We start from the raw sequence: 26,542 nt of genomic DNA, 5'->3' as shown, positions 1-26,542 counted from the left end.
GCTATGAGACTTGAAATTGAACTCCGGTGTATCCTGTTTCCATTGATCATCCTTGAGATGTTTCTACAACTTGATTGGAGTATACCTGCGGTAAATTCAATTGATTGGACATGATTTGGAAAGGCACAAACCTGTCTACATAAGGTCCCACAGTTGACAGTGAATGTTAGAGCAAAAACCAAGCCATGAGGTCAAAGGAATTGTCCGTAGAGCACTAAGACAGGATTGTGTCGAGGCACAGATCTGAGGAAGGATACCAACACTTTTCTGCAGCATTGAAGGTCCCCAAGAACACAGTGGCCTCCATCATTCTTAAACGGAAGAAGTTTGGAACCACCAATACCCTTCCTAGAGCTGACCGCCCATCCAAACTGAGCAATCGGGGGAGAAGGGCCTTCCTTGGTCAGGGAGGTGACCAAGAACTTGATGGTCACTCTGACAGAGCTCCAGAGTTCCTCTGTGGAGATGGGAGAACCTTCCAGAAGGATAACCATCTCTGCAGCACTTCACCAATCAGGCCTTTATGGTAGTGGCCAGACGGAAGCCTCTCCTCAGTAAAAGGAACCTGACAGCCCGCTTGGAGTTTGCCAAAAGGCACCTATAGACTCTCAGACACTGAGAAACAAGATTCTCTGGTCTGAGGAAACCAAGATTGAACTCTTTGGCCTAAATGCCAAGTGTCACGTCTGGAGGAAACCTGGCACCGTCCCTACGGTGAAGCACGGTGGCGGCAGCTTCATGCTGTTGGGATGATTTTCAGCGGCAGGGACTAGGAGACTAGTCAGGATCAAGGAAAAGATGAGCAGAGCAAAGTACAAAGAGATCCTTGATGAAAACCTGCTCCAGAGCGCACAGGACCTCAGACTGGGGCGAACGTTCCCCTTCCAAAAGGACAACAGCCAAGACAACGCAGGAGTGGCTTCGGGACAAGTCTCAATGTCCTTGAGTGGCCCAGCTAGAGACAGACTTGAACCCGATCGAACATCTCTGGAGAGACCAGAAAATAGCTGTGCAGCGAAACTCACCATCCAACCTGATAGAGCTTGAGGAGATCTGCAGAGAAGAATGGGAGAAACTCCCCAAAAACAGGTGTGCCAAGCTTGTAGCGTCATACCCAAGAAGACTTGGGACTGTAATCGGTTCCAAAGGTGCTTCAACAAAGTACTGAGTAATGGGTCTGAAACTTATGTAAATGTGTTTTGTGCGTAGGGAAAAACAATTTAATCAATTGTAGAATAAGGCTGTAACATAACAAAATGTGGAAAAAGTCAAGGGGTCTGAATACTTTCCGAATGCACTGTAAATCTTTTGTCTTTCCCATTCACCCTCTGAATGGCACACAGACAATCCATGTGTCAAATGTCTCAAGGCTTAAAAATCCTTCTTTAACCTGTCTCCTCCCCTTCATCTACACTGATTAAAGTGTATTTTTCAAGTGATATCAATAAGGAATCATAGCTTTCACCTGGATTCACCTGGTCAGTCTATGATATGGAAAGAGCAGGTGTTCCTAATGTATTGTATACTCAGTGTATTGGACACTTAAGTAGGCTCCAAAGACAGACATATTACCCATGAGGCTATTGTGACCACATGAAATTAGTCAACTGCAATATAAAGCCAGATATACAATTATGGTTAACCTTTGGAGAAAAACAAATCAACCCATTCTGTATGCTAGTGCTTGCTTACATTACACAAAAGGTACAGTCAATATACAAAAAGAGCAATGCAGCTATTTACTTCATACGGAGTGGGCCGAGGGGGATAGACTATTACCCCTGCTGTGCTGGTTTTCACCACCCCACTGGCTTGAACGGATAAAATAAGATTACTCACAGCAGCGACCTTCGATTATATTTGACTCTCTATTCCTAACCTGGGGAAAGAAAATAAATATACTGAGAAAAGTTCATATAAGGAAATCAGTCAATTGAAATAAATTAAAATCAGGCCCTAATCTATTGATTTCACATAGGTCGGCCAAGGAGAGCATAGGCCCACCCACTGGGGAGCCAGGCCCACCCACTGGGGAGCCAGGCCCACCCACTGGGGAGCCAGGCCCAGTTTTTCCCCACAAAAGGGCTTTATTACAGACAGAAATACTCCTCAGTTCATCAGCTGTCCAGGTGGCTGATCTCTGACGATTCCGCAGGTGAAGAAACCAGATGTGGAGGTCCTGGGCTGGCGTGGTTACATGTGGTCTGAGAAATTAACATAAATTCTCTGGCAACAGCTCTGGTGGACATTCCTGCAGTCAGCATGCCAATTGCCAATCCCACAAAACTTGAGTCATCTGGCATTGTGTTGTGTGACAAAACTGTACAGTTTAGAGTGGCCTTTTATTGTTCCCAGCACAAGGTGCACCTGTGTAATGGTCATGCTGTTTAATCAGCTTCTTGATATGTCACACCTGTCAGGTGGATGGATTATCTTGGCAAAGGAGAAATGCTCACTAAAAGGGATGTAAACTAATTTGTGCCCAACATTGGAGAGAAATAAGCTTTTTGTGCCTATGACAAATGTCTGCAATCTTTTATTTCAGCTCATGAAACATGGGACCAACACTTTACATGCTGCATTCATATTTTTGTTCAGTACAATTCATTTTTATGGCACAGCAAGGACGCTAGTGAAGTTTCATACGACGCAATTTGGAGATTAGTCACTGGAGTCTTAGTGCTTGTCTTCATGTCACCAAACTATAACTGGAAAATCAAATAAATAATTACTACACTTTTGTATCATATTGCTATGATTTTATTGGTATTGTGCCCCAGGCTCTCAAAATATGCCATTATATATGATAAGGTAACGTCTTTCAAATTGTTCTTGTCTCCATCTCTGGAAGGGCACATTTACAACGATCATCCCTCCGAAGCATCCCTACCAGGGTAATGAAAACAAGTCATGTTGGACTAGGAACATGCTATCTTGAGAAAGCTTATCTTTAATAAAATATAGGCCTAGTTTGGCTCTGGCCAGATTAATGACACTGTGCCATGTGTGGGAATGATGGACACGCACACACACGCACGCACACGCACACACACACAGCTGTGTCCCTGACCAAACACCTCCCCTCTAACAATTTCCCATTTAATTGAATTTAGGCAGGTTAAGTCAAGTTAAACTGATGTCAGGCTTCGGCGGCAGGGAACATTTGATTTGGGAATCCTTTATCTTGCTTATGGTACTATTAAAAGGAGATGGGAGAGGGTGCGGAGAGGAGATAATCCCAAGGAAATGGATTCAGAGGAAATAGTTCATAGTGTCGGACTGAGAGGGGAGGCACTGCTTCAGTGGCAGGGTTCATCGGCCAGCACACTCTCTGGCGATCCGGGAGGAAGAGAAGAGTGGAGGGAAAGAGAACGAAAGGAAGAAAGCAGGAAGAGACTGACTGGAGTAAGTGTTATCTTAGTCCTCCTCCTTCAAAGGGTGCCTGTGTGGCGTGGCGTGCCAGGTGGTGTGTGACGCAATACAAAGACGCTAAAGAAGAGCGCAAACGTCAGTCCCACCTGAGCGCTAGCATTAATAATGAAAAAATACGAAGTTAGATGTTTATTCATGAGAGACATCTTCCTCTGTAGAACTTTAGACTGGAGACTTTATCACCTGAAAGGAAGTCTGTATAACTTTTTTGAACTTGGGTCTCACTTCATGGACTGTTGATATTAGGGAAACTCTAAGTCACACTATGACACAATTTTATGTGAGGTTAGTAATCGACAGTCCAAAGGGGTTTGGAGTCAGGGACGAGTCTATTGGAGAGCTGCTGAGGCTGAGGGTCAGGGGGCTACTGTGAGTTGCTGATGTCTCCAGTGCATTGAAAGGCCTCCTCTGATCCTCTCCAGACAAACTGACAGGGTGTCTGTCTGTCTGTCTGTCTGGTACACCTGCAGACTGGGGTTGCAAAGCTACTGGTCATTTACCAAAGTTACCAGAACCTTCAGTAATTAGGGTTATTAACAGAAATCTATGGCAATCTATCGTAATGTTGGTCATTTATCTTTGAATACATTTTTAAAATATATATTTTTTTAAATATAGCAGGGTTCTCCAGCCTTTTCTAGCAAGCTCCACATTTTTTTTATAGCTTTCAAATAGGGACATTCTTCTCTTCTCCTTTCCCCTGCAACTCTTTCCTAGGTCCTTGGTGTACAAGAGAAGTGCACCGTTTTCTGTCAATATATCTGGTAAAATAATGGTTAATAAATAACTAAGGGGGGCCCTATAAAGCCTTTGATTTTCTCCCAAAATTATGTTTTATATTTTCCCAAATTATGTTTTCTCAGTTATATTTTTCCTGATTTTAGATTGTTTTGGTTTTTCACACTCAAAATTAAAACATTTAATAGAGAAACAATGAAATTGGATGTTCTGAGTCCATGTCAATGCTTAAATCGTGAGCGTGGCCCTCCTCTGGGCCGCAGAGACAACTTTTTGCTGTTTTAATGTAACTGCCCAGTGTTGCCAGATTTCTATTAAACATGACCTAAATTTCTTATAATATGAGTGAAATAATTACCCATTTTTGGAAGGAAAACTAAGTATGTTAACTATACTGGATCAGTGTCCCAAAATCGGGACAGATGCTGCTCATTATGCAATATTTGACTAGAATGGCGTAGTAAACAAAAGCCAACTTTCCGGGACATTGACATGTCAAATCAAAGTTTATTTGTCACGTGCACCGAATACAACAGGTGTAGACCTTACAGTGAAATGCTTACTTACAGGCTCTAACCAATAGTGCAAAAAAGGTATTAGGTGAACAATAAGTAGGTAAAGAAATAAAACAACAGTAAAATGCCTGTGTCTTATATGGTCAGAAAGCTTAAATGATTGTTTTGAAACTGTATCATGTCACATGAAAGTAATGCATGTTCCATTTGACATTCAGGAGAAAATCGTTAAGGGGAGAATTAAGATAGTGTTTGATTTCACATAAAGGAATCTAGTCATGTAGCTTGCACAACTATTTTACCATTGCCTCTTTGATTAAAGGTTTTTGCAGTGTTTCACAGAAGTAAAAACACCTCTTATGTTTCAAACGGCGAATGAAATGTTAAATGATCTAATCATTCTGGTGTTCTTTTGTTTGATTATTCTAGCGGTGCGATTCTTTTCTTTTAATGTGAACCCCGAGATGAAAATACGTTTTTTTTCAAAAAACAAATACATTTCCTCCACTGCAGAAGGATGAAAAGAAAGGGATACAAACAGAGCAGAGAACAGAAGAGATTAAGCTAATCAGATTGTTGTTCCAGGGTCACATAATTAATTAGCAGCTAATGAGGTGGCAAGCCTGTGTGCCAGGGACTTTCTAACTCTGTGGTCATTGGAGGACCATCCTGATTCCTCCATCTGTGACCTTAAGAGGACTTCTCTCACCACGATAGCCATGCACACTAGGATGACTCGGTCATATACCAACAATAAATGGCCTCATTTAATGACCCATGAGAGCCAAGCTTCGACCCGGTCCATACTCACAGTGATATGCATAGCTATGTTCATCTGGACATCCACAGAAAGGAGGATGAGAAGAAGAGGGAAAAGAAGGATAGAGGTAAGGGTCTATGGACCTGAAGAGAGAGGGAAAGAAAGGGATGGGGCATGCTTTGACCATACTCCCATGGGATTCCCCCAGTGCCAAAGATCAGTTCTGGATCAATCTGGCTCAAGGTTGTAACACTGTGGTCCGAGTAAAATGTAACCAGATATCTCTATGGGGGCTTATGTAAAATGTAAGTGATTTGCTTTTCTGGGAAAGTTATGCTGCTGATAAACTTGATAAAACTGTTGTCCCACTTAGGAGACAAGTAGGAGAAAATGCCCTTGAACATTTTATGAGATTTCCACACTTTCTAGAGAGCGCTTCTTTGTTTACGCCCATTCAGCATCATTCACACCCTCTTAAGCCTCAGCCTCACCCATCTCTTTAAGAATTGACACGCAAACGCATGGCCAAACGTCAGCATTGTCGACCCCTCCATTAACTCAGCCAATCATGGATAGCCAGGAAGGACCCTGTCTTTCTCCCTACATAGCTCAGTGCTTTCTCCTTGGCTAAACTAGGCTTAAAATTGAAATGCTCTATTCATATTTACGCATACCATACAAGTTTGTAATTAAGGCACATTAAAGTTAATATGTTCAAGAAGGCATTTCTGAAAAAGATATATTTTTAAAACGACCCTACTGTGAAGTAGGAACTAGCGTCAATCTCCCCTGATCCCGTGTTGTATCACAAATCATTAGATTTCTTGCTCTCCAAATCAGCCCTGGTTCCTACCATCCTTCCGTCATTTGCTAGATGTGAATGGCTTGGAAGTAGTAGCCTTTAAAAGCCTCTGTATCCGACCCACCTCCTCATTAAACCACTAACAGACTGGCAGCGCTAAAGTGTCAGCTGCTCTGCGTGGCCAGGCCATGCCATCTACTCCAGCAGCCTCTATCAGTTAATGACTGTTATTGGAGGTGAAGTTCTCTCTCTTAAGTGAGGACTGATGATGTAGAGCGGGGTCTATATATAGACGTCATCCTCTTTAGAAAGGGCTGGAGGCCAGTAGGGTTGGTCTCAGGTCAATAGGCTTACAGGTGTAGGAACATCCCTCTACAGATACTCGGTTTTGCAACATATTTTCTACAAAATAGACTAAGGCCTACATAACTGCTGAGCACAAATGATCTGCTATGACTGCAACATTATGATTGCAAGTATGGTTCTTGATTTTCAAGTTACTCCCGCCTCCGCAAAGTACAAAAGGATGTAAACTCGGATGTAAAGTATGAAAACGTAGTGTTACAAATCTTGGGAATGGTCTTCTAAAACATTCAAAGTCACTTGTCTTACCTTTAACTGTTCTCTGAGGAGAGTACAGGAAAACTTCCTGTAGCTGTCTGAAATTGGGTTACTGGTTCTAACATATGATGTAAGTGGATGAGAGTGCGTCCCTCCATTTAAAGTAGGACAAAGTGCTGATGCCAAAATAGCCCAAACTTTCCTCCTTTCATTACAGGTAAAGTGGCTGTCATCTTTGAATTGGGTTACGCTGTTGCTGTCGACAATTCACGGGTCAAATACATGTATTTAACAGCTCATGGCAGTCGCCAAGTTACGAGTCCTTGTACTTTTGTAAGAGGGGAAGGTGAAGAACCATCTGGAGGGAAAAAAGCATCAGTCTTCATGCTATTTAGCAGACGCTTTATCCAAAGCAACTTAGTCATGAGTGCATAGATGGGTTAGCTGACAATGTCACGAAAACAATGCGCACGCTGAAATAGGGCAGAAGACTGAGTTGTTATGACTCTGGATGGCCAGATGGCTACCGACAATGACAAGAAGCTGCCATGTGGGGAATCGTAAGTGACTCATTTCAGCTAGTTTCATCTTGTTCTTGTTTTGAGGCGTTTTGACTGATTTCATGTCAATACTAACGTAGCTAAAATTTGCTAGCTAGCTAACCAACAACTGTAATGATGCACTGAATTTAAGAGACAACAAGTGCTCATTGTAACAACGTATTTATGTTTTCAATAAACATTGAAGACTAAATATATTTTACATGTTGTCAACAATCTAAGCCAACCCTGTTTGTTTTGCTCATAGTTGCACACACGTCAGCTCTGTTGCTAATCAACCAACCCCTCTATACCTGAATGGTTGGGGTGGTCTCGGGAATCGAACCCACTATCCTGGCGTTGCAAGCGCCATGCTCTACCAATTGAGCCACAGAGGACCACCGACTCATCCACATACACACAGCAACACACACACACAGATGAAACGAGAAGGAAAGTGGTTGATCAATATCAAATCATCTCTTTCTATATGCAGGTAGAGAACGGTGAGTTTAGATTCAGAATTCCCCAAAGGGGACCACTTCCCCCTCTTAAGAGCTTTCTTAGAAACAAGCACCAACAAAATGTTCAGATGAAAAACACAGGGAAGAGGGCTGGCCAGACATAACCTCCAACAAGAAAATGAGTCACAAACAAAACCTGCCAAGAGGCTTTTGACAGCACACAGCGTTCGTCTTGTTAGTCATCACGCTAATGAGAGAGAATGAGTGGGAGAGCTCTCTTAACACCGCTCACTATTAAGTGGATGGTGCTCGCAACTGATGCTAATCTGCTTCTTATAGTCTCTAGACAGAAATCATATACATATGCCAGGCTCTACATTAACTTACATACTAAGGGAAGCCTATTTATTTTTCCCAAAGAAATCTACCTTATTCACTCCTATGCCTTACCATCTCCATATCAGAAATGCCATCTGTGGTCAAGGTCTGGTGGGCTCTATAAAAGCTAGGCCAGCTACAGTATGGTTCAGTGGCGTGGTAAATTCATCATTGACACCAATCTGTTGAGGCCCCTGGGGGCCAGTGGTGGGGTGAGGGCCAGGCGGGGGCGGTCCTCTGGGGCCTCGGCTCTAACTCCAGGAGACTGGTAGCTCCAACCACCATGTGACGATGCGTGCAGAAAGCCCTTTCATTCGCCATAAGCGGGGAGAAATGAATTTGTTACACGGACCCAGTCATCTCCATGACAACCTGGGTTTTAATGAATATCTGACAAACTGGGCTGCGGTCTCACTGGGGAAAAATGTGAAAAGAATGCATTCACATGGCGCTTGACTTGAGCTTTTTACTGAAGTGAGACAGGTTTCTCCCTCCTGGCTATTAAAAAAACATTATACAGTGTGTAGGTATGTGAGAAGAGATAACATATTACATATCAAGCTAAAGACATTTCTTTCATTTGGTACAGTAATAGTGCTGCGAAGCCACCCACATGTTCAGGTTTGTGGTATTTCTTTAAAGCTAAGCTATGTGGATTTGACCCTGACAAAAATCTCTCTCTCTGTTCTTGGTTGTGGCAAGAGTTGTGCAGTGAGAGGGAAGAGTTGAGTGTGAGTGTGTAAATAAGGACTCTCTCAGGCCTTGGACTGAATGGGCAGAGCATGCTACACTGGCTGCAGGAGACTGAAGCAGACTGGACAGAGAGGTTGTTTATTCTCATGGCTGAGACAAGCCACTGGCGTTACACGCCCCCCCTCCTTCTTCTTCCTCCTCCTCCCTCATTTATTCCCCTCTTCCTTCACCCTTGAGGCCCCCTGCTGCTTTTACCTACCGGGCAGCAAATTGGTTAGCGTCGGAAGAAAAACAATTTCCAAACCCAATAATAATCATCCAACAGGTTTGCCCCTCGAGAGTACCCTCTGTCCTCCCTTTTGTCCTCTCACTCCCCTCTCCCTATTCTCAGCGATGTGGGCGGCTAGACTCACCCCTCAGTTCAGGGGGGCTACCATAAGGGCAAGGAGAGGGATGGAGGGTAGGAAGGGAACAAGACTTCCATGGAGAGCTGCTCAAGAAAAAACGGTCACTTTGGATTGGTTAGCCCGAGCCAACCCTTGACATGTCAGACTCAGGGCTGTATTATTCTGAAGCTGTTTCTTTCTGGAGCAGGGAGGGAGTCATGGCAGCTATAGACTCTGTAGCCTAGACGCTGGGCAGAGGCCATTCAGAGTAAGGTGCAGACAGAATAACAATCTAGAGGCAGGCTCGGTGTGCAAGAGCATCATAAAATCGGCTGAAGTATGTCAAGGTCCAGACAGTGTGTTGTCAAAACACTGGCTTACCAAAACAGAGCCGTGAGCATCGATACTGACACCATTCCTCACTTCTGTGGTTTGGGGGACAGTATAAAGCAAGCAGAGACCCCACTTCCCAAAACAACTGCTTTTATGTGCCAACCACGATGCTATCAACCCACAGCAGAGAATACTTCAAAGCTGTGGAGAGAGAGAGAAGTATTTGCAATAGTCTGTGTAGTTAACGTAACTGAGGGAATCAGAGGGAGAGAGAGTGAAATCATTGAAGGCTTTTGGTCTTTACTCCTGTGAACAGAGTACAAGGACGAGTGATGCAAGGAAAGAGTGAGTGAGCTATTTCAAGCTGCCTAGTGGGTGTACAGTGTATGTCTATACAGGTCCAGGTTCAAGGTATTGACCTCTTCTGATTTGAGTGACGCTCCAGTATTGGGAATAGTGAGTGATATATTTGAAGCCGTGGGCTGACTGTACATTTTGTATATAAAACAGACAGAGACCGACAGAACGGTGGTGTTTGAGTGCAGGACTCACCTCTTCAGGTTTAGGAGGGCCCAGGGGATGCCTGTGGGTGTTTTGAATGCAGGCAACAGCTTCTCTCCCAGTTGTATGGCCTTCTTCCTGAATACCTACCAAACAAACAGAGAGATGTATCAGCCAAACAATCTACCCCCGTCTTTCTGTCAATCCTGTCTGATGTCTGAGAGGTGGTGACAAGGCACTGATCCATGGACAATGGGTTAGGGTTAGCTCTTCCTGTCACATGGGCATTTTATCTCATGCAGCGTTGCCCTTCTTCCTGTTAGATAGGAGGGAAGGAGAGGCTGTTTCCTGATTTGTGAGAGAGCGGGAGCGAGGGAGAGAGCGAGAGAGAGATAGAACGACAGGAAGAGGGAGACAGAGCAAGAGTGTTTAGGACTACATCCTGCAGCAGGCTGATAAAAGCCAATCAGATAAGAGCGGAGCGTGGCGGGTCTGAGGCCTTCCTTCCCATCCTGCACTGCACTTAGCTCCACAACGCTGTGCTGCCTCACACCGCCTCCCTCCCACCCACCCACCATCTCTCCCTTTTCCACATCTTGTTTTGTTACAGCCTTTTTCTAAAATTGATTAAATAATTTCCCCCCTCATCAATCTACACAAAATACCCCATAATGACAAAAACATAAATACCTTATTCACATAAGTATTCAGACCCTTTGCTATGAGACTCAAAATTGAGCTCAGGTGCATCCTGTTTCCTGATCATCTGTGATGTTTCGACAACTTGGAGTCAACCTGTGTTAAATTCAATTGATTGGACATGATTTGAAAAAGGCACACGCGTGTCTATAGAAGGTCCCACAGTTGACAGTGCATGTCAGAACAAAAACTAAGCCACGAGGTCGAAGGAAATGTCCGTAGAGGTCCGAGACAGGATTGTGTCGAGGAACAGATCTGGGGAAGGCTACCAAAAAAATTCTGCGGCATTGAAGGTCCCCAAGAACACAGTGGCCTCCATCATTCTTAAATGGAAGAAGTTTAGAACCACCAAGACCCTTCCTAGAGCTGGCCACCCAGCCAAACTCTGCAATCGGAGAAGGGCCTTGGTCAGGAAGGTGACCAAGAACCCGATGGTCACTCTGACAGAGCTCCAGAGCTCCTCTGTGGAGATGGGAGAACCTTCCAGAAGGACAACCATCTCTGCAGCACTCCACCAAATCAGGCCTTTATGGTAGAGTGGCCAGACGGAAGCCACTCCTCAGTAAAAGGCACATGACAGCCCACTTGGATTTGCCAAAAGGCACCTAAAGGCCTCTTAGACCATGAGAAAAAAGATTCTCTGATCTGATTAAACCAAGATTGAACTCTTTGGCCTGAATGCCAAGGGTCACGTTTGGAGGGTACCTTGCACCATCCCTACGGTGAAGCATGGTGGTGGCAGCATCATGCTGTGGGGATGTTTTTCAGCGGCAAGGACTGGGAGACGAGTCAGGATCGAGGGAAAGTTAAACGGCGCAAAGTAGAGAGATCCTTGATGAAACCTGCTCCAGAGCACTCAGGACCACAGACTAGGGCAAAGGTCCACCTTCCAACAAGACAACAACCACAAGCACACAGCCAAGAGACCGCAGGAGTGGCTTCGGACAAGTCTCTGAATGTCCTTGAGTGGGCCAGTCAGAGCAAGGACTTGAACCCGATCGAACATCTCTGGAGAGACTTGAATATAGCGGTGCAGCGACGCTCCCCATCCAACATGACAGAGCTTAAGCGGATTTGCAGAGAAGAATGGGAGAAACTCCCCAAATACAGGTGTGACAAGCTTGTAGCGTCATACCCAAGAAGACTCGAGGCTGTAATCGCAGCCAAAGGTGCTTCAACAAAGTACTGAGTAAAGGGTCTGAATACTTATGTAATAGTTATTTTTAACAAATGTGCAAAAATGTAAAAGAATCTATTTTGGATTTGTCATTATAGGGTATTGTGTGTAGACTGATGAGGGGAAAAAAACTATTTAATACATTTTTGAATAAGGCTGTAACGTAAACAAAATGTGGAAAAAGTCAAGGGGTCTGAATACTTTCCGAATGCACTGTACATCTATCAACCCATTCAGATCACATCAGGGGCAGGGAAATGTCACCAGCACTTTACATGAAATTATATACAATGACACCAATACACAATGACAGGTAGGATATGAAAGGCACATACACATCTTAACGTCCAAGTCCTGAGAGGATTCTGTACAGTAGGAAATAGGAATATTAATGTAGAATAAATACGTTCCCTATGAAGTCCCCAGAGTTTCTGAGAATGCACTCACTGTGTGGAGTGAAGATGCCCCAGTCAATAATTAGAATTTCATGCAGACACTTCGGCTCTGAGATAAAGTGCTCTGGGTGCAGCTAAATCCAGCATATAAGAACGCTAAATTTAGTCGCAAGAGCTACTGTAACAAACAGAGATAACAAAGCTGTAGACATGATCATATCTGTGTATTCTATCAATGCTCCACCAGCACATGTTCATATACCACACTGAACAAAAATATAAAAGTAACATGAAACAATTTCAAAGATTTTACTGAGTTACAGTTCATAGAAGGAAATCAGTCAATTAAAATACATAAATTAGGCCCTAATCTATAGATTTCACATGACTGGGCAGGGGCGCAGCCATGGGTGAACCTGGGATGGCATAGGCCCACCCACTTGGGAGCCAGGTCCACCCACTGGGGAGCCTGGCCCAGCCAATCATTATTAAGGACAGAAATACTCTTCGGCACCCCTCCCCCCCTCAGACGATCTCACAGGTGAAGAAGCTGGATGTGGAGGTCCTGGGCTGGCATAGTTACACGTGGTCTGCGGTTGTGAGGCCGGTTGGACGCACTGTCAAATTCTCTAAAATGACTTTGGAGGTGGCTTATGGTAGAGAAATTAACATTCAATTCGCTGGCAACAGCTCTGGTGGACATTCCTGCAGCCAGCATGCCAATTGCACGCTCCCTCAAAACTTGACATTGTGCCATTTTGTTATGTGACAAAACTCCACATTTTAGAGTGGCCTTTCATTGTCCCCGGCACAAGGTGCACCTGTATAATGATAATGCCGTTTAATCAGCTTCTTGATATGTCACACCTGTCAGGTGGATGGATTATCTTGGCAAAGGAGAAATGCTCACGAACAGGTACGTAAACAAATTTGTGCACAACATTTGAGATAACTTTTTTGGGGGATGCGTTTAAAACATTTCTGTGATCTTTTATTTTAGCTTGTGAAAAATGGGACAAACACTTTACATGTTGCGTTTAAATTTCTGTTCAGTATAGTTCTAATGTGATATAGAGCCGTCAGAGCAGGTTGTGTGCGGCTGTGAAGAAGAGAAGGCGCGGAGACGTCTGCAAGCAGCATCAATAAAGAAATAACCAAGACTATGTTTTCTTGGTATATGGATGGAGTGCTCACTCTCATTCCATACCCACATCACCCACCTTCAGTATCGCAACAAAACATCCTTCACCCACTCTGCCAAGTACACCCTTGTAAAAATGACCATTCGGAACTATGGTGATGTAATTTACAGTCTTGCCCCGAAAAAAAACTAGATTATTTACCACACTGCCATCCACTTTGTTACCACTTCAACACTCATCACTGTGACCTTTACACCCTGGTCAACTGGCCCTTGTTACATACACGACTCCAGACCCACTGGCAAAAATTTATTTAGTCGCTCACTCCTCAACATCTCCACTACCAATAGCAACCTGCGCTCTGTGGTAGATGTATCACACTGGTCATTCCCAAAGTTCGCACTTCCTTTGGCCGTCATTCATTCCAATTTTCCGCCGACTGGAACAGGCTGCAAAAAGACCCTCAAACTTGACATATTCATCCCACCACACTCCTTCAGAAACATTAACTGAGCTGCTATCTGATCAATGTACCTGCTGATTATTAAGTCTTCTGTGTTGCCTTGACCTTTTCTGCTCTAACACACTGAATATTTCTTAGTGTTGTATATTTGGTGAATTTGTACCTTCCCTCTGTATAGTGTTTGTTTTATATATTTGTTTTGTGGTATTTTTTATTTTATTTTGTATTTTTTTATTTCACCGTTATTTAACCAGCTAGTTGAGAACAAGTTCTCATTTACAACTGCGACCTGGCCAAGATAAAGCAAAGCAGTGCGACAGAAACAACAACAGAGTTACACATGGAATAAACAAGCGTACAGTCAACACAATAGAAAAAAAAATCTATATACAGTGTGTGCAAATGGCATGAGGTGGTATGGCAATAAATAGGCCATAGTAGCAAAGTAATTAGAATTTAGCAGATTAACACTGGAGTGATAGATTAGCAGATGATGATGAGCAGATGATGGCGATTTTTGTCATTCGTTCCAGTCACTGGCAGCAGAGAACAGGAAGGAAAGGCGGCCAAAGCAGGTGTTGGCTTTGGGGATGACCAGTGGGAAATACCTGCTGGAGCGCGTGCTACGGGTGGGTGTTGTTATCGTGACCAGTGAGCTGAGATAAGGCGGAGCTTTACCTAGCATAGACTTGTAGATGACCTGGAGCCAGTGGGTCTGGCGACGAATATGTAGCGAGGGCCAGCCGACGAGAGCATACAGGTCGCAGTGGTGGGTGGTACAAGGCACTTTGGTAACAAAACAGATGGCACTGTGATAGACTGCATCCAATTTGCTGAGTAGAGTATTGGAAGCTATTTTGTAGATGACATCGCCGAAGTCGAGGATCGGTAGGATAATCAGTTTTACTAGGGTAAGTTTGGCGGCGTGAGTGAAGGAGGCTTTGCTGATAAATAGAAAGCCGATTCTAGATTTGATTTTGGATTGGAGATGTTTGATATGAGTCTGGAAGGAGAGTTTACAGTCTAGCCAGACACCTAGGTTTTTGTAGTTGTCCACGTATTCTAGGTCAGAACCGTCCAGAGTAGTGATGCTAGTCGGGCGGGCGGGTGCGGGCAGCGAACAGTTGAAAAGCATGCATTTGGTTTTGCTAGCGTTTAAGAGCAGTTGGAGGCCACGGAAGGAGTTTTGTATGGCATTGAAGCTTGTTTGGAGGTTAGTTAACACAGTGTCCAAAGAAGGGTCAGATGTATACAGAATGGTGTCGTCTGCGTAGAGGTGGATCAGGGAATCACATCGTTGATATATATACAGAGAAGAGAGTCGGCCCGATAATTAAACCCTGTGGTACCCCCATAGAGACTGCCAGAGGTCCGGACAACAGGCCCTCCGATTTGACACACTGAACTCTATCTGCGAAGTAGTTGGTGAACCAGGCGAGGCAGTCATTTGAGAAACCAAGGCTATTGAATTGAGTCTGCCGATAAGAATACAGTGATTGACAGAGTCGAAAGCCTTGGCCAGGTCGATGAAGACGGCTGCACAGTACTGTCTTTTATCGATGGTGGTTATGATATCGTTTATTACCTTGAGCGTGGCTGAGGTGCACCCGTGACCAGCTCGGAAACTGGATTGCACAGCGGAGAAGGTACAGTGGGATTCGAAATGGTCAGTGATCCGTTTATTAACTTTGCTTTCAAAGACTTTAGAAAGGCAGGGCAGGATGGATATAGGTCTGTAACAGTTTGGGTCTAGAGTGTCACCCCCTTTGAAGAGGGGGATGACCGCGGCAGCTTTCCAATCTTTAGGGATCTCGGACGAAATGAAAGAGGTTGAACAGACTGGTAATAGGGGTTGCAACAATGGCGGCGGATCATTTTAGAACGAGAGGGTCCAGATTGTCTAGCCCAGCTGATTTGTACTGGTCCAGGTTTTGCAGCTCTTTCAGAACATCTGCAATCTGGATTTGTGTGAAGGAGAAGCTGGGGAGGCTCAGGCAAGTAGCTGCGAGGGGTGCGGAGCTGGTGGCCGGGGTTGGGGTAGCCAGGAGGAAAGCATGGCCAGCCATAGAGAAATGCTTATTGAAATGTTCGATTATCATGGATTTATCGGTGGTGACCGTGTCGCCTAGCCTCGTGGGTAGGAGTGGGCAGCTGGGAGGAGGTGCTCTTGTTCTTCATGGACTTTACAATGTCCCAAAACTTTTTGGAGTTAGACCTTTGTGTGTTGTCCTGTCACTGTTGCAATGTTATGCCTCTAGGACAGGTGATTATTGTAAATGACAATTGGTTCTCGATTGACTTCTGGTTAAATAAATGACAAAAAAATAAATAATAATAATTGTCACATGCAAAGGATAGGTGCGGTGAAATGTGTAGTTTGTGGAAGCACTGCCAATCCAGGGACCTGTGCCACACGGCTTCCTGCTAATCCAATTGATGTGAAAAGATACTCTCCTCTATGAAGTAGTAAAATGTCTTATTTCAGATAATGAAGGAGAAAGGGTAGCAGCTTTAGAGAATGCCCCACTGGGTACCAGCCACTCCATAGTGGAGAATGTCTCACCATGAGCTGCCTGCTCTGAGGGGACACGAATGAAAAGGGTAAAAACGCAACTTGTCAAATATTGGTGTCGTAGAGCAATAGAGCCGGTGTCTTGAAAGTAATTGAATCGGGTATTTTCAAAAAGCAGAGGTTGATGGATGTATATAGAGAAAGGGCTTAAAGACAGGTGCTGGCGAACTTTCAAAACAGGCATTTGGTAGCCGTGTCAATATGCTACATGACATCACGTGGCGAGGTTGCTTTCAGCTCATTGTGTTACTGATGCCTTTCACCCATCGGCGTCATTCACCGGATGCCCGCTGAGACTTGTGCCGTACTCAAAAAACACGGCTAGGTCTGTGTGCGTCAGCCACCAAATAATTACTATGTCTCCCGCCGTGTCCTTGGAGTCTCTGGACAAGGTCACCTGTTAACCTATTCGACTAAATCCACAGCGCTGTTCCTTCTGCCCACTGCTGCCCCCTCTGCGATGAGACGTGGGCCGTCTACCTCGCTCATTCACCACTGAGTTAGTCTGTCGCCTCCAGGATCCGTGTTATTACATTGGACATTTATAGCTCGTTTCTGAGCAGATTCTGAAAGTAATCTGGAGCCCCCGCAATGTATGTAGGGGACACCCACAAATCATTCCATTCCACCAGGTTTGGCATATATACTGTACACAGGTCAGAAATGAAGATATCCTGCGTAGCTACGTCTCATCCAATTGGTGTGATTAATGCCTTTAATAATGCCAGGTCGCTGGAGAATAGATTAACTACAGCACCACCTAGAGTCATCAAGCAAACTGTCAACAAGGTTTACAAAGCAATCAAATGATCTGCACCACCAAACAACCTGGCCAGGCGAGATGAACGGCAGATAACATTAGCAAATATTGATGATGATAATCATATTCCAAACACACTCCAGTGAGTTTGGATAATGATTTATCACTGATGTGAAAGGCTCTGCTATGAAGTAGAACTGAGACATGTGTTATACAGATTATAAACAGCAACGGCGGTTTTTGCGGGTTTCCTGACACTGAACGTGGATAACGCAAGACTCATTTGAACGATTCAGGTCAGAGGAGACAAAGAAGGAAGAAGTGGTTGTAGTTCTGAAAACAGGGAGATGTCTGGTTTCACTACTTTCAACTTGCACACAACCTCTTTCTGCAATAGGAGCCATTATATTTGTCCTCTACCAAGACATTTAGAGCTAGGGAATAAGGACATAGCCACCGAGCACACAGAGAGAGGGAGATAATGGGCGAGTGTAAGAGTGTGTGTGTGTGTGTGTGTGTGTACATCGGGGCTATGTGCCTGTCACTGGGAGCCAGGCTAACGGGTCCTGTGCTTTGGGGCTGTGGGGAGGAAGGCTGGACATGCCACTAAATAAGATGAATTACCGTGCCTGACCAGGGGTGACTGGGCCGCCTCGCGGGACACAGCCCAAATTACTCCACGTGTCTGTGACAGGGATCTGGTGACTCCGATAGATCGGCCCAGAGCCCCCCCATACCTGGATAAAGTGCCAGGGATGGACTGGGGGGCTCTGGGATGGGCCAAGTAGTTGGATCTCCAATCCCTTGCCATGACTCTCCAGGGAGCACACATCACAGGTCAACAACAGGACTGAACACGGCACCATGGCAATTCACTTCACCGTGGCTACTGAACCATGGGTTAGATCTGACTATACCTGCTTCTACTGTAGCCGTTGTGGATTAATATCACATAATACAATATCAAATACAGATAGATACTCGGGGGGGCTGGGGTGATATGACAGATTTTTAAAACCCCATGAGATCTCCAATCTCCATTGGCATGAGCACAGTCCTGCAGATGTCTGCACAGGCTTCTGCTGAGGGTGACAATGACTAGACAAGAGCATTGTATCCAGACTGGATCTCTCATCAGCTCATCAAACAGAGTGGTCTGACCCTCTTAAGATGCCATCCTGCACTCAGCAGGCTAAAGCCTGAAAGGGGCCTGAGATATTAATTGCTGGGAAAGAGCAGCTTTGGTCCGATCTAGTTGTGGTGAGCTGCACAAAACACCAGGCAGGACAGGGGAGGTCAAATTGCATTAGGGAATGAAACCCAGCACACCGTTTACCAGAGTGCACTCTCCCAGTTTACTTCCACCTGAGCGAGGGACTCATAGCAGCGCTGTCCTCCCTAAAGACCGAGGAGAACAAAACCATTCAAACAGGCCTCTGGACGGAACTGGGACTTTCCGACTAATTGAGAAATCATTGCTTGCTGAAAGTTCAAAGCTAAACTGTGACTTCAGAAAGGAGTCCTCTGGTGCTTTTTGCTGTGCCTAAGCCCTTAAAAGATTGATTAGGCCATCGATTGGGCAGTGCCAGTGAGAGAACTCACCTGGCGTCCCTGGCATGACTGATTCACCTGATGATTGAAAAGTAACAACACTGAAGTCTTTGAGATCAGGGGTTGTGCCCCTTCCTTTAATGTGCTGCTGAGGCGCAGGTTTTTATATTAGCAAAGAGAGCCTGAAGATCTCTCACCTCACATCTAAAATGACGACTCAGACCTTTCTCCATTCCTTAATGAACTATTAAGCAGTGAGCGAGAGAACCCCATTCCCCCATTACGTCCCAATACGTTTTTTTTTAGAGGAATGGCATACCTGTGCTTTACAATTACTAGGTGTCGTTTGTAGTTTGTGCCTCTCTGCTATGCTGACATTAACGGAGCAAGCCACAATAGATCACGTCCTGGGTGCAGGGGGAGACATTGTGAAAGGGCACTTCAAGGCAATTACCACAGTCATTTGTAGGGATTTATCTTAAGTCAGCACTGTGGGCCCCAGCACTTATTACAGCTAACAATCCACAGCAGTGAGGGAGAGAGGGAAAGAGGGAGAGGGCTAGTGAGATAAGTGGATTTTGTGGGAGGTAAAGAGGGATAAAATGCCATAGGGAAAGAGAGAGAGAAAGTATGTGAGAAAAGTAGAGAGAGATTCTGAGGGGCAGCAGTAAACCCAAATGAAGAGACCTAGATCTTGTGTCCGTCTGTCTGTCTACTCAAACACCAGGAGTCTTAAAGGTCAGACCAGGTGCAGGAAAACTGGCTTCTTTGCCACAAGTGGGTTCCATTGACAGTTCATTACACTGCCTATATGTCAGAGCTATCTGAGACTAGAGCTGATAGCCTTGGCCTCCATAGCTGAGAAGCAACCAATTTCCCCATCTACCGTAAAGACCATCTACCGCAAAGACCATCTACCGCAAAGACCATCTACCGCAAAGACCATCTACCGCAAAGACCATCTACTGTAAAGACCAAAAGGGCACTTCAACCTCTGACTCAGCCTATTAACTGACCAGGGACCAGATGTGTGGCTTAAGATCATTGCAATCCAACAAGATTTTCAGATTATGGTCTATAAGCACTCATAAGGCAGTATGAGAGTCAGAGTGAGAGAGTGAGAGAGACCTAAATGCCAGAACTAGACAAGAGAGAGACAGACAAGAGAGAGACAGATGAGAGAGAGAGTGACAGAGTGAGAGTGACAGAGAGAGACAGAGCCCCATCCTGCGACCTAAGCGGTATGTATCAGATGCTCAACATGCTCTGCTCACACCTATTGTAATGGTCCGAGCCTAAACCACACGAAAACAACACTAGACACCATGGAACACAAAGCTTTTACTATCTCATCCTAGAATATACAAGGTCTGAGGTTATCTGCCTTTGGCCTAAAGAGCAGGAACCCAGACTTCATTTGCATTTGTTTAAGCTGTTTTGTAGTGACATTTATTTGAATACATCCATAACAGTTAGCTAATGATGTTCGATTTCACCTGGCATAGAAAATGTGCTCTCTACTCAGGACACTGTTGTTCAGAGTAGCTAGCCAACAACACATCAAAAAAATAACTTCAAGCTGAAGCTGGAAAGACTAGCTGCATTTGTTTTACCTGCTTTCCATTGACATCTCTGTGTACACATCCATAAAAATGATGCTGATTCATGATTTCGACTGGCTGAGAAAAGCTGCCTGTCTGTCTCATCCCGACCCCTACATGTTCATTACTATGGGACAGCTGGAGATCGCATGTCAATATTGAAACAATGTTGCAAATGTCAGAGAGACAGACAGCACGGTTTATACAAATCTCTGCTATTGAAAACCAATTGCTAGTCTAAAAGAAATGTGAGATAATGTCTAGATGCTTTTTACATTGGAGATCAAGTTTATAAATTGTCTGGCTGGGCTGATGGGTCTGTGAATTGTGCAGTCAGATGGAACAGAGTAAATAGGCATTTCAACATCATAGCTTTAGCTGGTGGTAACTTGTGAAATAGACACAGGCTGGAACGTGGTTTTAACCAAATCAGCATCTAGGATTAGACCCACAAATTGTATAAAGACTATTTAATTCCCTTCATCTGAACATTGGAGTGTCATCAACAAATCATTCATGTCAGGTCAGTGCACACCCCCAGATATTCTTACTACGGCGCTACACTGATCTCAAAAACGACCTCTCCAGAACCCACATGACAGAAATCCGTCGCATTAACGGAGAGCTTTAATCCCAGTGAATTGATTGATATATTTCTAAAACTGGCTAGAAAATCGAATCTAAAAAAGGTGAAAAAAGGGAACATCAAAAAAGATAACTTCCAAAGGAAAATGGTTTGACAATTAATGTTCCACTGCAAGACAACTAAGAGTTTTGTCAAACCAAAAACACGTCTCATATACCAACAGGCCCTAAGCTAATATAAGAAGTTATTAATTACAAAGAAATAAATCCTTCTATATGAGTAATGAGCTTGGCAAAATATTGTATTTCACCTTTATTTAATCAGGTAGGCCAGTTGAGAACAGGTTCCCATTTACAACTGCAACCTGGCCAAGATAAAGCAAAGCAGTGCGACACAAACAACAGAGTTACACATGGAATAAACAAACGTAGAGTCAATAACACAATAGGAAAAAACTCTATATACAGTGTGTGCAAATGGCGTGAGGTGGTAAGGCAATAAATAGGCCATAGTAGCGAAGTAATTACAATTTAGCAAATTAACACTGGAGTGATAGATGTGCAGATGATGATGTGCAAGTAGAAATACTGGTGTGCAAAAGAGCCAAAAAGTTAATAAAAAACAATATGGTGATGAGGTAGGTATATTGGATGGGCTATTTACAGATGGGCTGTGTACAGCTGCAGCGATCAGCAAGCTGCTCAGATAGCTGATGCTTAAAGTTAGTGAGGGAGATATGTCTCCAACTTCAGCAATTATTGCAATTTGTTCCAGTCATTGGCAGCAGAGAACTGGAAGGAAAGGCAGCCAAAGGAGGTGTTGGCTTTGGGGATGACCAGTGAGATATACCTGCTGGAGCGTGTGCTACAGATGCTTGTTGTTTTCTAGCTTTACCTAGAAAAGACTTGGAGCCAGTGGGTCTGGCGACGAATATGTAGCGAGGGCCAGCCGACGAGAGCATACAGGTTGCAGTGGTGGGTGGTATAAGGTGATTTGGTAACAAAACGGATGGCACTGTGATAGACTGCATCCAATTTGCTGAGTAGAGTATTGGAGGCTATTTTGTAAATGACATCGCCGAAGTCGAGGATCGGTAGGATAATCAGTTTTACGAGGGTATGTTTGGCAGCGTGAGTGAAAAAAGGAAGCCGACTCTAGATTTTATTTTGGATTGGAGATGTTTGATATGAGTCTGGAAGGAGAGTTTACAGTCTAGCCAGACACCTAGGTATTTGTAGTTGTCCACATATTCTAAGTCAGAACCGTTCAGAGTAGTGATGCTAGTCGGGCGGGAGAGTGCGGGCAGCGATCGGTTGTAAAGCATGCATTTAGTTTTACTAGCATTTATGAGCAGTTGGAGGCCACGGAAGGAGTGTTGTATGGCATTGAAGCTCATTTGGAGGTTTGTTAACACAGTGTCCATAGAAGGGCCAGATGTACACAGAATGGTGTCGTCTGCGTAGAGGTGGATCAGGGAATCACCCGCAGCAAGAGCGACAACGTTGATATATATACAGAGAAAAGATTTGGCCCGAGAATTAAACCCTGTGGTACCCCCAGAGACTGCCAGAGGTCCGGACAACAGGCCCTCCGATTTGACACACTGAACTCTATCTGAGAAGTAGTTGGTGAACCAGGCGAGGCAGTCATTTGAGAAACCAAGGCTGTTGAGTCTGCCGATAAGAATACGGTGATTGACAGAGTCGAAAGCCTTGGCCAGGTCGATGAAGACGGCTGCACAGTACTGTCTTTTATCAATGGCGGTTATATCGTTTAGTACCTTGAGCGTGCCTGAGGTGCACCCGTGACCAGCTCGGAAACCGGATTGCACAGCGGAGAAGGTACGGTGGGATTCGAAATGGTCAGTGATCCGTTTATTAACCTGTTAGGGCTAGGGGGCAGTATTTACACCGCCGGATAAAAAACGTACCCGATTTAATCTGGTTACCACTCCTACCCAGTAACTAGAATATGCATATACTTATTACATATGGATAGAAAACACCCTAAAGTTTCTAAAACTGTTTGAATGGTGTCGGTGAGTATAACAGAACTCATTTGGCAGGCAAAAACCTGAGAAGGTTTCATGCAGGAAGTGGCCTGTCTGACAAGGTGTTGTTGTTCTTGCTTCTGTTTATTGAAGAGTCAGGATCTTAGCTGTAACGTGACATTTCCTAGGGCTCCAATAGGCTCTCAGAGCCCGGAAAAAACCTGAACGATGACGAGGCAGCCTCAGGCTGAAACACATAATCGCCTTTGCCAAGTGGCCCATCAGAGGATTCGACCCAGTGATATATTTTCCTTCGGCTGTTTATCTAATTGCAGATTCCCGGTCGGAATATTATCGCTTTTTTACGAGAAAAATGGCATAAAAATTGATTTTAAACAGCGGTTGACATGCTTCGAAGTACGGTAATGAAATATTTAGAAATCTTTTGTCACGAAATGCGCCGTGCGCGCGACCGTTATTTACCATTGGGATAGTGTCTGGGACGCACGAACAAAACGTCGCTGTTGGAACATAACTATGGATTATTTTGGACCAAACCTACATTTGTTATTGAAGTAGAAGTCCTGGGAGTGCATTCTGACGAAGAACAGGAAAGGTATGACCATTTTTCTTATAGTAAATCTGATATTGGTGAGTGCTAAACCTGCTGGGTGTCTAAATAGCTAGCCCTGTGATGCCGGGCTATGTACTTAGAATATTGCAAAATGTGCTTTCACCGAAAAGCTATTTTAAAATCAGACATATCGAGTGAATAGAGGAGTAATGCATCTATAATTCTTAAAATAATTGTTATGCTTTTTGTGAACGTTTATCGTGAGTAATTTAGTAAATTGTTAGTAAATTCGCCGGAAGTTTGCAGGGGGTATGCTAGTTCTGAACGTCACATGCTAATGTAAAAAGCTGTTTTTTGATATAAATATGAACTTGATTGAACAAAACATGCATGTATTGTATAACATAATGTCCTAGGTGTGTCATCTGATGAAGATCATCAAAGGTTAGTGCTGCATTTAGCTGTCTTCTGGGTTTTTGTGACATTATATGCTAGCTTGAAAAATGGGTGTCTGATTATTTCTGGCTTGGTACTCTGCTGACATAATCTAATGTTTTGCTTTCGTTGTAAAGCCTTTTTGAAATCGGACAGTGTGGTTAGATTAACGAGAGTCTTGTCTTTAAATAGCTGTAAAATAGTCATATGTTTGAGAAATTGAAGTAATAGAATTTTTAAGGTATTTGAAAATCGCGCCACAGGATTCAACTGGCTGTTACGTAGGTGGGACGAATTCGTCCCGCCTAGCCCATAGAGGTTAACTTTGCTTTCAAAGACTTTAGAAAGGCAGGGCAGGATGGATATAGGTCTATAACAGTTTGGGTCTAGAGCGTCACCCCCTTTGAAGAGGGGGACGACCGCGGTAGCTTTCCAATCTTTAGGGATCTCGAACGATACAGAAAGAGAGGTTGAACAGACTGGTAATAAGAGTTGCAAGAATGGCGGTGGATCATTTTAGAAAGAGAAGGTCCAGATTGTCTAGCTCTGCTGATTTGTACTGGTCTAGGTTTTGCAGCTCTTTCAGAACATCTGCTATTTGGATTTGGGTGAAGGAGAAGCTAGGGAGGCTTGGGCAAGTAGCAGCGGGGGGTGCGGGGTTGGGGTATTCAGGAGGAAAGCATGGCCAGCCGGAGAGAAATGCTTATTTAAATTCTCGATTATCATGGATTTATCGGTGGTGACAGTGTTTTCTAGCGTCAGTGCAGTGGGCAGCTGGGAGGAGGTGCTCTTATTCTCCATGGACTTTACAGTGCCCCAAAACGTTTTGGAGTTAGAGCTACAGGATGCACATTTCTGTTTGAAAAAGCTAGCCTTTGCTTTCCTAACTGACTGCGTGTATTGGTTCCTGACTTCCCTGAAAAGTTGCATATCGCGGGGACTATTCGATGCTAGTGCAGTCCGCCACAGGATGTTATTGTGCTGGTCGAGGGCAGTCAGGTCTGGAGTGAACCAAGGGCTCTTTCTGTTATTAGTTCTACATTTTTTGAAAGGGGCATGTTTATTTAAGATGGTGAGGAAATTACTTTTAAAGAACAACCCATCCTCGACTGACGGGATGAGGTCAATATCCTTCCAGGATACCCGGACCAGGTCAATTAGAAAGGCCTGCACGCAGAAGTGTTTTAGGGAGCGTTTGACAGTGATGAGGGGTGGTCGTTTGACCGCGGACCCATAGCGGATGCAGGCAATGAGGCAGTGATCGCTGAGACAGCAGAGGTGTATTGGAGGGCAAGTTGGTCAGGATATCTATGAGGGTGCCCGTGTTTACGGATTTAGGGTTGTACCTGGTGGGTTCCTTGATAATTTGTGTGAGATTGAGGGCATCTAGCTTAGATTGTAGGACTGCCGGGGTGTTAAGCATATCCCAGTTTAGGTCACCTAACAGAACAAACTCTGAAGATAGATGGGGGGCAATCAATTCACATATGGTGTCCAGGGCACAGCTGGGAGCTGAGGGGGGTCTATAACAGGTGGCAACAGTGAGAGACATATCTGGAGAGATTCATTTTTAAAATTAGAAGCTCGAACTGTTTGGGCATAGACCTGGAAAGTATGACAGAACTTTGCAGGCTCTCTCTGCAGTAGATTGCAACTCCACCCCCTTTGGCAATTCAATCTTGAAGGAAAATGTTGTAGTTGAGGATGGAAATCTCAGAATTTTTGGTGGCCTTCCTAAGCCAGGATTCAGACACGGCAAGGACATCTGGCTTGGCGGAGTGTGCTAAAGCAGTGAGTAAAACAAACTTAGGGAGGAGGCTTCTGATGTTAACATGCATGAAACCAAGGTTTTTACTGTTACAGAGGTCAGCAAATGAGAGCGCCTGGGGACACGCAGGGCCTGGGTTAACCTCCACATCACCCGAGGAACAGAGGAGGAGTAAGATGAGGGTACGGCTAAAGCTATCAAAACTGGTCATCTAGTGTGTTGGGGACAGAGAATAAAAGGAGCCGATTTCTGGGCGTGGTAGGATAGATTCAGGCCATAATGTACAGACAAGGGTATGGTAGGGTGTGGGTACAGTGGAGGTAAACCTAGGCATTGAGTGACGATAAGAGGTTGCATCTCTGGATGCACTAGTTATGCTGGGTGAGGTCACCGCATGTGTGGGAGGAGGGACAAAAGAGGTATCTGAGGCATGTTGAGTTGGGCTAGGGGCTCCGCAGTGAACTAAAACAACAATAAATATCCTAAACAACAGTATACAAGGCATATTGACATTAGAGAGAGACATCAAGCAAGGCATAAATCAATCACAGGTATTGATTGGGAGAGCTAGCGAAGGCAACAACGGGTAAGACAACAACAGCCAATCAGCTAAGACAGCAACAACAGGTAAAATGGTGATGAATGGGCAGAGAGGGTCGGTTAACTACACACAGGGCCTGAGTTCGAGGCTGAGGCCGACAGATAAACAAAATGGAGTACCGTGATT

At 44.5% G+C, this 26,542-nt stretch overlaps 1 protein-coding gene across 2 annotated transcripts in view; it reads right to left on the bottom strand.

The window, feature by feature from the left end:
• Positions 1–26,542, bottom strand: part of man1a1 (mannosidase, alpha, class 1A, member 1) — a 164,598-nt gene that overhangs the window by 26,973 nt on the left and 111,083 nt on the right. For both annotated transcript variants that reach the window (XM_014205126.2, XM_045720801.1), the window contains exon 5: positions 10,154–10,248. In XM_014205126.2, the coding sequence (XP_014060601.1) occupies positions 10,154–10,248 (95 nt within the window). The remainder of the gene's footprint in view (positions 1–10,153; positions 10,249–26,542) is intronic.

This window comes from Salmo salar, chromosome ssa06 (assembly GCF_905237065.1).
Source record: "Salmo salar chromosome ssa06, Ssal_v3.1, whole genome shotgun sequence".
Taxonomy (NCBI): Eukaryota; Metazoa; Chordata; class Actinopteri; order Salmoniformes; family Salmonidae; genus Salmo; species Salmo salar.
This window is presented reverse-complemented; position numbering and strand designations above follow the sequence as displayed.